A 12500-nucleotide genomic window follows, 5' to 3' on the forward strand; every position below is an offset into this window, starting at 1 on the left:
CACAGGGCCAATTATTTCAGAAGAGGGGGTAAGTCCATCTATTGGTACTTATTTTATCAACTCTGAGAGGATAAACGGCAAAGACAACCCAGGTGGAATCTGAACTCAGAATGTGGAGAGGGACAAAATGTTACTAAGCATTTCACCCAGCGTGCTAACGATTCTGCCAGCTCGTCACCCTTTTACTTATAAATAACAAAAAGCAAGTTAATCCCTTCTGAACTACTTTTCATCACTGGTCTGTCCAGAACTAGACTGGTATTAAAGGACAACAGCTACATAATAATCTTAATCTTTAAAAAAAATGAGCTTTTGTATGGTTTAGGGGCATTTTTAACTAGTGAAACAATTATTAGTCTTAAAAATGCGTCTTTTGTATTATTTGGCGGTCACATTAATTAATGACATTATTGGCTTACAAAAAGCGGTAGTTTACCTACATCCAACACATGGTGACACTGTAAGCCATTTTTAGGAAGTAAAGAGCCTTTTCTTTTCGATAGAAAACAAACATAAATGTACACCAGTCGTTAAGATGCTTGATCTTTGTATAAGTATAACAGAATATTCAGTCTGATTGATTTAATCCTTCTAGTAGTTTCAGTTGTCACCTAAAATTCCTAATTATGAAGAGTAAGAGTAAACGAAAGTAAATGATTTCCTTAAGAATCAAGCCGGCACGCATATTCGGCAATTCAACATCTCACTACATCTTTAGCTTACTCAGTTATTGAATCGATAACAAATATATACTGATATGCAACACTGCGTATTGAGTACACAGAATAGCAGACTGCTGCCCAAAGTGTCCAATGTATCAGCGAACTCCGAGTTCACTGACGCAGTTCACCTAGTTGTGTATCTGTGCAATCAGTACATGTATAACTCATCGTTATTAGAAGTGATAGGGCGATCTAATTAACAAAAGGATGGATGGTGTAATTGCTAGAAGGGCGGTTAAAAGTACTTCATGATGTTTAGCTACTTCTCTTAGCGTTCTGATTCAAAATCCAGCTGGATTGTTAAAGCATCGGTTTTGTCTTCCAATCGATCGGATCGACAGCATAAGTCTCAGTCAAATACTGAGTTTGATTTGAAACACTGATTCCCCACTCGAAATTGCCTTGAGAGTATGTTATATATCGCTATTTTTATTACGAGGGTGAGTCAAAAAGTAATGCCATTTTGTTTAGGACAGGTATAATTACCAACACAGGAACACGTATCATACATCGAAATGAAGCTGGTCCACTTTGGATCACATCTCTACTTATCATTTCTGTCAATAGCAATGTTCCACCTTCGAATGAGAGCATGTATCCCTGCCCCGTAAACTTTTGTTGACTGTTCTTTGAGCCACTTCTTCACTACCTCCATACTCACCAGATTTAGCGCCTTCTTTCGTGGCGCCTTCATTTCTTCAGCACCACGAAAGAGGGTTTGAGAGGCAAACATTATTCCTGTGACGAGGAAGTGAAAACTGAAGTAAAGAAGTGGCTCAAAGAACAGTCAACAGAATTTTACAGGGCAGGGATACGCGTTCTCATTTGAAGGTAGAACATTGCTATTGAGAGAAACGGTGACTATGTTGAGAAGTAGGGATGTGATCCACAGAGGACCAGCTTTATTTTTATGTATGATACATGTTCCTGCGTTGGTAATTATACCTGTCCTAAACAAAACGGCATTACTTTTTGACTCACCCTCGTACATACGTATTTTGGTAGCTTCTAATTCAAAGTTCACCTGTCATCCAGGAACGTTGATATTGAGTATACTCTCCTCTCTGGATTGAAGTTAGCATAAATATCAAGAATTCTATCTCCTCGGGAAGACTTCAAAGTTAAAATTCAAGAGCAAACAACGTTTTTCAAGCTTCATTTCACTAGATCGAGATAAACTTTAAAATGGAGTGAGCTTCCATTCAACGGTACTTCCGACCGGTTCTTACAATATGTGGCCAGAAAGATAATAAAAATAGGACTAACAAGATTGTTATACACAGCTGTACAAACAAGTAATAATCTTCGGTTGCTTTAGAAAACAGTTAATTAGAAAGTAAGATCCCCAAGACTATCTTAATGCACGTAAAGATGAGATTAAAATGAAATACTTACACTTGGAAATTCGAATATAGATCACAAACTCCGATAAAGAACTGACCCCTGTTCAGTGACATCAAAGTAGTGTGGTGATTGCTGGAATGGATTAGCAATCTAAAACAATGCTTAGTTTCCCCATTTTGGTTGAATCAAATTATTCATTTAATCTAAGCAACTAAAACTCTTCAAAAAGTACGCACATCATCATGATAAAAACCACCCTCAAACCCACATACAAACACATGCATACGTGTATGTGTGTGTATGTATTCTGTAGCTGTCTACATATGTACACATGCACACATGCCCACACACGCCCACACACGCACACACGCGCACGCGCACACATACACACACACACACACACACACATATATATATACATATATATACACACACATTTTATTCATTTGTGGATTAAGTGCGCTACCAACGGTTTCATGTATAAAGTATTTACAATTCTTCAAGTGTTCCACTTTATGTTGTTAGCCCATTTAAAATGGACGTGATTACCAATATCATAAAACTTAACGCTTGAAGAATTGAAAAATCTTCCACATGACACCATCAGTGACACAATTAATCATCCACAAATAAAGAATATCTAACCACTAAATGCGGTGTGGGGATTCATTCTCACTGTTCGGTGCTATCGAGGATGTGTATATATATATATATATATATATATATATATGTATGTATGTATGTATGTATGTATGTAACTGTTATGCAATGCCAATACGTTCTATGTGATTAGGGTTTATCACTCAGACTTTTTCTGTTTTATGCTTGTCACCCGTAGTTTTGTTTCGACCAAGAATTTTTATTTAAGCTCTTTAACAGTACAATCCTACAAAATATTAACCTCATGGTATACATTGTTTCCAAATAATGATATAAAGAAAAAGAAACGTTACCACTCAGTCGCAATGGTGTTTTCATAATATGACAATAAAAAAAAACTATGAAACCTAACTGTATTTAAATGAAATAGCATTCAAGAAATTAATATACGTTATTACCAGAAATATGTCTTCATGGTATCCAAAGAACATGGCTTCCGTAAGGCTAAACAATGAATACTCACTAATGCATGGGCTTGTTTGAACGAGCAACGATTCGAGCTCTAATCACACACCAGTATCTTTAAAAAGAACGACGTGCTAGATAATCTTTTCTAATATAGGCACAATACCCGAAATTTTGTGGGAGGGGGCCAGTCGATTAGATCGACCCCAGTACGCAACTGGTACTTAATTCATCGACACCGAAAGGATGAAAGGCAAAGTCGACCTCGGCGGAATTTGAACTCATAACGTAAAGGCAGACAAAATACCGCTAAGCATTTCGTCCAGCGTGCTCACGTTTCTGCCAGCACGCCGTCTTGACGCGCTAGATAATGTAGTCTTGCACAGAGACAACAAATGAAAGAAAGACGAAATTGTCACGGCTGGAACGCATTTGCTAAATAGATCTGTTCAGTCAGGATTAATGTGAGTCTAATATACAACAATTTTATTGCTCATAATTATTGACAAAGCCTTGATGTATATAATAGATAGGTTATCGAGTCTTGAAGAATATAAGGTACTGTCAATTGACTTGAGTTCAATATGATGGTTGTAACTTATTTTGATCGACCTCAAGATTGATGAATGATAGAGTCAACAGAGTTCGAACCCAAAATTTTGAAGGACTGAACCCAATAGTTTCGACCACTCAGTCGCTTAACTCCACTCTAAATGATTTTTCACTTTGACACAAATCATTTGAGTCGGAATAATAGATTTAGTCAATCAACTCCAGTATATACCCAATGTGAGTTTCATCGAAACTGGAGAAAAATGAAAGAGGAGAAAAAATATCCTTGACACTAGTTCGATTTGAACTTAGAGTGTCGAGTGAGCAAATGGGACACAAAATGGCTTTCATTCAGTGCTTTGTCTATTATCGCAATTCAATGACTTTTGTAGAAATCTAAATACATTTTGACAACGCAGAAGGCTAAATTTTTATAAATAAATAAGTAAATAAATAAATATATATATATATATATATATATATATATATATATATATATATATATATATATATATATATATATATATATATGCATGTATGTATCTATGTGTGTGTGTATATATATATATATATATATATATATATATATATATATATGCATGTATCTTTCTATGTGTATATACATATATATATATATATATATATAAAGAGGTAAGACCACAATAATCCATTGTATTGACGTTGCTTTCATGTTGATCTGCAAACTTATATTATCGACCTTAGGGTGATGAATGGCTAAGTCGCCCCCCAACAGATTTTTGAAGTTAGAACGTTGAGAGAAGAAACTAAATACTCGACAGCGTTTAATCTGGCACGTCGACGATCTATATTGAAGTATAATGAATAAATTAACAACTTAAGAAGGAGAAAAAATTTATGCACCGCAGTATTTTCGAACCCGTAGCAATTTTACTTCGTTTCCTTTTGAAGTTTCAATATAATTTATTTTATAGAGACTTGTTTTTTAGTTTTATTTTGTTTCTATTTTCATATCATTCCCTCCCTCCTTCTCTGTTTCTCTTTCTCTCCCTCCCTCCTCCTACTCTCTCTCTCTCTCTCTTTTGTTCTTTCTTTCTCTGTATTTCTCAGTTTTTCTCTTCAAATAATTGATCCAGTCTGATTTTGAACACTGTGATAGTTGGCCAAATAACACTTTATTCTTACTATTGCTGCTATTCTGTCCATCTTCTTTCTCAACGGACGCTGAAATGACACTGCCAAGTTCTGTTATGTTGCGAAACAGTATTGGTTACCGCAGAGGAAGTAATTTAAATTCTCATTATCAAATATATTTGATAGTAATTCAAAGTTAGGCACTACTTTACTACAATGATTAGAAGATATTTTTTCTTTAAAAAAATGTCTATATACACACACACACACACACACACACACACACACACACACACACACACACACACACACACACACACACACACGCACGCATACATGCACACACACACATATGCTTCTCTCTTAATACATACATATATATATATATATATATATTCCTCTACCTCTCTCTCTCTCTCTCTCTCATTCTAGCTCTATCTCTCTTTACGTATATATGTATATCTATGTCCTCTCCAAATATATGTACGTATATATTCATATGCACATATATATATATGTATATATATATACATATACACATACATACATACATATATATATATATATATATACACACATGCACACACATATATACATACATCATGTGTATGTATATATGCATGTATTAATATATATATATATATATATATACATAAACATACACGCACACGCTCATACATATACATACATATATACATATATATGTATATATATATATATATATATATATATATATATATATATACATATATATATATATATACATATATATATACACACACACAAGCACACACACACATATACAGGGTGTCCACAATATCTGGGTACATAGAGTAAATAAAATCATAACATAAACAATTAAATATAAGAAATGATAATTTCTTAAAGTATGTGTTAATCTCATGTACCCAGACTTTGTGGACACCCTGTATATATATATATATATATATCATTGAGTATGGGCCTGAATTCAGTAACGTGTAATAATACGTAAAATAACGAAATAACTGTACAATAATGAAAGTTTGTGGCCACCGACGAATGCCCTTGCTATTGAGGATAACAGTTTAGATTTGCTGTTCATGTTGTTTGTATGAAATCTCGTTCGGAAGAAACTGAAACCAGTGCAGTATTGAGATGCGCAGCTGTTACGCTTCACGTCTAAGTTCATAAATGTCTCGGAAATAAACCGTAGCAAGGAATATTCGCTGCTATTTGTCCAATGGTGAAGTGTAACACAAAAGCAATAAACTAACCATCGATACGACGATGTCTATATCAACTATCAGTATCTGGTTATCACTAATTCTAAAACAGAAAGGACGATGGAGTTGTAGATTATCTCTAGTATCTCTAGAGCTGAGCAGACGAGAGGTAGGATTTTTTTTTTCCATAAATTGCTTTACCTGCAGAGGTGTTGAACACTATTTACAGTACAATAAAACACTGATCAAATAGACATCGCTACTACTGGTTAGTGTAGTGAGTTACGCATCAGCTCCCACCTCCGCAGTAACTTCTCATATCTAGATGGACTTAACCGTTGATTTTAGCACCATCATAGTGCAGAATACGAACTGCTGCCCTTCCATTTCATAGTCCAGCATCCAACCGACTTAAGCATCGAAGCCTTTAACAATGATGCTACTATCCAGCAGGAAATTTCCAAAACATTGAGTTACCGGTTCTGTTCCGGTCAGAGTCGTGTGTCCTCACTGCCATCGCTAATACACCAATAAAAGATACCATCGCCTAGAAATCTTATTAAAACCACCTTAAAATTTCGTGTTTGAGGACAAATTAGACATCTGAATTAATATTCCTAAATAGAACGTTCTATTTCAAATGCTTTATAGCCTTGAGAGAAATTGGCACAAACAGGCTGATTTGCCTTTTATACAATGTATATGATCTAAATGTGCAGTCGCAATGACCCAGTGGTTAGGAAAGCGGACTCGCGGTCATAGGATCGCGGTTTCGATTCCCAGACTGGGCGTTGTGAGTGTTTATTGAGCGAAAATACCTAAAGCTCCACGAGGCTCCGGCAGAGCATGGTGGCGAACCCTGCTGTATTCTTTCACCTCAACTTTCTCTCACTCTTACTTCCTGTTTCTGTTGTGCCTGTAATTCGAAGGGTCAGCCTTGTCACACTGTGTCACGCTGAATATCCCCGAGAACTGCGTTAAGGGTACACGTGTCTGTGGAATGGTCAGCCACTTGCACGTTAATTTCACGAGCAGGCTGTTCCGTTGATCGGATCAACTGGAACCCTCTTCGTCGTAAGCGACGGAGTGCCAACAACAATGATCTAAGTACATATTGAGGAGCACAGGGGATTAAGACTGTCCCATTCTTTCAGCATTCTTTTCTACTCTAGGCACGAAGCCAGAAATGTTTGGAGAGGGGGGGCCAATCGATTAGATCAACCCTAGTACGCAACTGGTACTTGATTTATCGACCCCGAAATAATGAAAGGCAAAGTCGACCTCGGCGAAATTTGAACTGAGAACGAAAAGACAAACGAAATACCACTATGTATTTCGCCCGGCGTGCTAACATTTCTACTAACTCGCCGCCTTTCAATTCTTTTAGTATTGTTTTTTGCATGTTGCATCACATCTATCCTACCTTTAAAAATTATAACTAATAGCATATGTTTATAGTACTATTTCACACCGCTTTATTTACTACCTCGGTCTCAAAAATAGCATTAAGTTCCAGTTGTATGATGGGATAATTTATAGCTCAACCCATAATTATCATCGAATTAAGTTTTATAGCTTTTGATCACTTTACATCACAGAAGTCCGAACTTTGGTTGCTTAATTTTTAAAAACTTAAAAAGAGAAATTAGATTTCGAAGTAATATGGAATTGTTTCACCCAAAATTTCTGTGCTGAAACGGGTTAACAGTTTCGATTATAGAATTTATGAGTAGTTGACTGTTACCATAAATACAACTCAGTTACTAGACCCAGTTAAAGTGTAAAAGGAAAGAGTAGCATCTTTATTGTTCTTGGTCTTTAGCTTATGGGTTCATATATACATATATGTACGTACACATACGCACACACACTCACGCACAGATATAAATGCATATATATTTATATATATATATATATATATATATATATATATATATATATATATATACATGCACATACCTTTTTATACATATATGTATACATATAGATACATACATATATATATATATATGTTTATATATATATATATATATATATATATATATATATATATATATATATATATATATATATATATATATATATATATATATATATATATACACATATATATTATATATATATATATGTGTATGTGTGTGTGTGTATGTGTGTGTTGGAAAATGTTTGAAATCCATGATACGGTTAAGTATATTTGAAAAGGAAAAGAATGATTTCACTGGTAGTTTTAATCAATTTAACTTTTTAATAATATAATTTTGCAGTTTGGTTTGTAGATCTACAAACTAGATCTACAAACCAAACTCTAAAATCATATTTAAAAAATTAATTCATTAGAACTACCAGTGAAGTCATTCTTTTCCTTTATCAAATATGTATGTATGTATGTATGTATGTATGTATGTATGCATGTATGTATACATGGTCACTTCTCAAATGCCTTTGTTTACAGGTTCACTCGATCAAACAATTAATTGACGGAAACAAGCACTCGTTCAAAAGGAACAATATGAAGAAAAGATACAGCTGTCTATGAAATCAGTGGTAACTACCTTACTTTTTCAACATTCTTTCAGTAAAACAGTAGAACCTGAGGAAACACGTGATACTCTGTTTCGGTAAACAGTAAGTACAAAATAAAAAGGTTCACCAAGTGATATCACTTAGCTTGTCCTAAGAAAGGACCGTTCGTCGAAGGTCTTTCGTTATATGAGATTCTGTCTCATGATATACCGTCCTTTTGTGGGGGTTTTTTTTTTTTTTTGCTTATTTGTATGAGATACTGTTTTAAGACTGGTTGATTAGACCTATAATCCTTTCTACTATAGGCACAAGGCCTGAAATTTTTGATGGGAGGATAATCGATAACATCGACCTCAGTACTTCACTGGTACTTAATTTATCGACCTCGAAAGGATGAAAGACATAGTCAACCTCGGTGGAACTTGAACTCAGAACGCAGCGACGGGCTAAAATACCGCTGAACATTTCGTTCAGCTTGCTAACGATTCTGCCTGCTCGCGCCTTAACATTATACCTATAATCAAAGATATTCCAGCCTTAACCATCCTGCCTCTTTTTTATATATATCTAGTAAAGGCAGGTGGCTTAGTGTGTAAGATGTTCGGCTCAAGGTTATAAAGTTGATGGTTGAATTCCTGGAACAAGCGGCGCGAGGTGTTCTTGAACAGGGAGACCTCATTTCACACTGCTTCAGTTTTCTCAGCTGTAAATAGGTACCAGCCAGCCACTGGTGCAACTCAGTTTCCCTCCAACTCTCATATCCTGCATGTGCCACTAAGCCAAGGTTGAAAAAGTTCAGAGAGTGTCTATGTCTGCTCCGGAGTAAAGAGGCACCTATATTGTTCAGTGAAAATCATGGTAGTTATTAGTAAGCCTTGCTTGCTTGCAAATGGCAGTACTGTACTTCAGGGTAACTAGGGCAACACGGTTCAGCTTCTCTTTTCCTTTAGACAGAAGGATACAATTTTAGAAACTTTCTAACTAGTTGAGTATCTACGTAGACGCTCCCTAACTGACTCAGATATTTAATGTATAAGAAATTTTAAGGCTGGAAGGCAACGTGTCCAAACTTAACTGTTGGTATTTCGTAAACCCGGGGCTAAAAACGTAGCCCCTGGTTAGTTTTGACTGAGTAAACATCTGATCAAAATGTTTCCTGCCTTTTTTTCCTATGATCAAAATTTTCCAGGTTTTTTCGTTTATCATTAAATATAGTTCCCTTTATGTCAACGCTTATTATCAACCTAGGGTGCGATTTCAGAGAATTTCGAGACGACATTGTTTGTAGTGAGAATACTTCGTTCAAATTTGCCTCTGGTTACTTAGACTGTTACGAACAGGTTCCAATATGGGAATGAGGAGTCTCTCTGAATAGAAGCAAAAAACTAATATTTCAGCGAGATTTTACATTAAACCTGGACGTGGACTTCGATTCCGATTTGTGTATGGTGATTGGTATGCAACACACCAGACCAGTTTCAATGCCCACATCTCTGTCATTATATTGAGATTGTCTTGCTATTTTATGAAATATTTCTACCATATACAGGGTGCGGCAGAAGTAACGCCCCTTTTGCCCTAATTGTGAAGAACTGTACGTTGGCCAAACAGGTAATGCACTATCGGAACACTCACGTGTGCATCGACAACAGATTAAAAATCCAGAGGTCCGCCAAATACCACTGAGTAACCATCTGGCAATATGTGGTCGTGAAACTTTTATGATATTTCCATTCCATAAACTTTACAACCTGAATGAAATTGAGAGAAAACGCAAAGAAAAGGACTTTATTAAGAAATTCAAACCCACTCTTAACAAACAATGATTAAATTAATCTTACTTGGGGTTTAAAAATCTTATCCCTATAACTAAAACACAAACAATCTCTCAAATGTCATCATTTCTAAAAATTAACTTGGCATCATTTCTAAAAATAGCCAAACACCTACTGCTGCTGTCCAAAGGAATAGGTATAAAAGACAAAAGAACAGCCAGTCTGCTACAGTACATCTGTCAGACATCTTGAGGAATGCCATGAGGCAGGAAAGTATACTAGTCCTTATATATTTAATACTCTATATTTAATACTCTATATTTAATACTCAATATTTCATATATTCAATAAGACATTCAATACTTCATTTCATTTTACTATTTATATTATATATTCTATATCCCACATTAATTTTATAAGAATATAAATAAAACATAAAAAACAGACGGAGTTGGAACTCTTTTAAATAATATATTCCTCTATATACGATCATACAAAACCCTTTTTTATATTTTTTTATTTCTATTTTTATTCACACACACACACACGCACATATATATATATATATATATATATATATATATATACACGATGTGCTTCTTTCAGTTTCCGTCTACCAAATCCACTCACAAGGCTTTGGTCGGCCCGAGGCTATAGTAGAAGACACTTGCCCAAGGTGCAACGCAGGGAGACTGAACCCGGAACCATGTGGTTCGTAAGCAAGCTACTTACCACACACCCACTCCTGCGCCTCTTTAATATCTTTTATAATATATAAATATTTATTAATTTTTTTTATTGAACATTTATTGCATTACTTAAAGAAACGAGTAATAAACTAATAAAAAAAATCGCAGAAGTTTTAGGAAATAAAAAAGAAATTCTATTAGAAACAAGAAAAACTCAAATAAAAAAGAGTGTTGCTTCGGCCACACCCTGTATAAGTCAAACAAGACAATAACAAATCAATCAGGGTACCGTCCCAGCCTGCTAAAAAAAAAAAAAATAGAGCTGCAGTCCCTCCCGGATTGCACCCAACCACCTTTAACAAGGATACTTTGAGCAATATTTCCTTCTTTTGTAAAGATGGTCGTAGTTTTGATCATAAGACGACATGGATTTTAAAAAGTAACAAAACAATAAAAAATATACCACATCTCACATTTAATGTATTATTAGTTAATCTATGAGATATTAAATGTGAATGTGTGTGCGTATATATATATATATGTGTGTGTGTGTGTGTGTGTGTGTTTGTGTGTGTGTGTGTGCGTGCGTGTGTGTGTGTGTGTGTGTGTATGTGTGTGTGTATATAAATATATATTTATATATTTGTATGTATGTATGTATGCATGATTGCATACATGCTGATATCACACGTGATTTCAACAACTGTTTCATTTATTGTACAGCAGCTGACGAGACAAATAGTCAACGAAACACCTCGATGTTCCACGTAGTAACGTGCGATAAATATTTCATTGCAAAGTCTCTAAATGCAACAGTTGGAAGGCAAAAACCATTTAAAGACTTTTTATGCGAAATATTTTCATGTTATTCTTCTCGTTTCTGAAATTCACATTGAGGTAAAACTAAGGCGCTGACTACGTACTGAGACTGTTACGCGTTTCTAATGATTGAATGCCTCTCTTAGATAAGCGAAAATTTTACTGTCTACGTTGCGATGTGATTGTATGCGATATATATATTTTAGCAAGTATTTAGCCATCACAACATATATTTCAAACGGTAGAGTCTCTGAATATATCTCTTATTGATATATATCTCTTATTTCGTTCCGTTGGCCGTTCCGGATTGATTTATATACAAACCATTCTTTATATAGCATGAAGCTAAATAAATAACTGTGTTTAGTTCAACAGTGGCTGACGATATAAACATCTATGTGGTGTGTGTGTGTGTGTACTTACATATTCATATCCCTATACACAATTTATATACATGCATACATACATACGCACGCACATATATGTGTATGTACGTATGTACGTATGTATATGTATGTACGTATGTATGTATATATATGTATGCACACACACACACACACACACATACACACATATATATACTGTAGTTAACGTATCTTATTGCAAGAAATGTGTCACGTACACCAAAGGAGAGACCTAGTTTTACCTGATGGAACAATGCTAATAACAACAAATACAAGTATGTACAGGAAA

General features: G+C 34.9%; 1 protein-coding gene across 8 annotated transcripts in view; it reads left to right on the forward strand.

Moving 5' to 3' along the window:
- The window catches only part of LOC106877962 (uncharacterized), a 547541-nt gene that overhangs the window by 449727 nt on the left and 85314 nt on the right, over positions 1-12500 (forward strand). For 5 of the 8 annotated variants that reach the window (XM_089352825.1, XM_089352819.1, XM_089352818.1 and 2 more), the window contains one exon: positions 8454-8545. The exons of the other annotated variants lie outside the window; for them this stretch is intronic. In XM_089352825.1, the coding sequence (XP_089208951.1) occupies positions 8454-8537 (84 nt within the window). In that variant the 3' untranslated portion in view covers positions 8538-8545. The remainder of the gene's footprint in view (positions 1-8453; positions 8546-12500) is intronic. 8 annotated transcript variants of the gene reach the window in all.

Source organism: Octopus bimaculoides, chromosome 5, assembly GCF_046866305.1.
Source record: "Octopus bimaculoides isolate indiv1 chromosome 5, ASM4686630v1, whole genome shotgun sequence".
Taxonomy (NCBI): domain Eukaryota; kingdom Metazoa; phylum Mollusca; class Cephalopoda; order Octopoda; family Octopodidae; genus Octopus; species Octopus bimaculoides.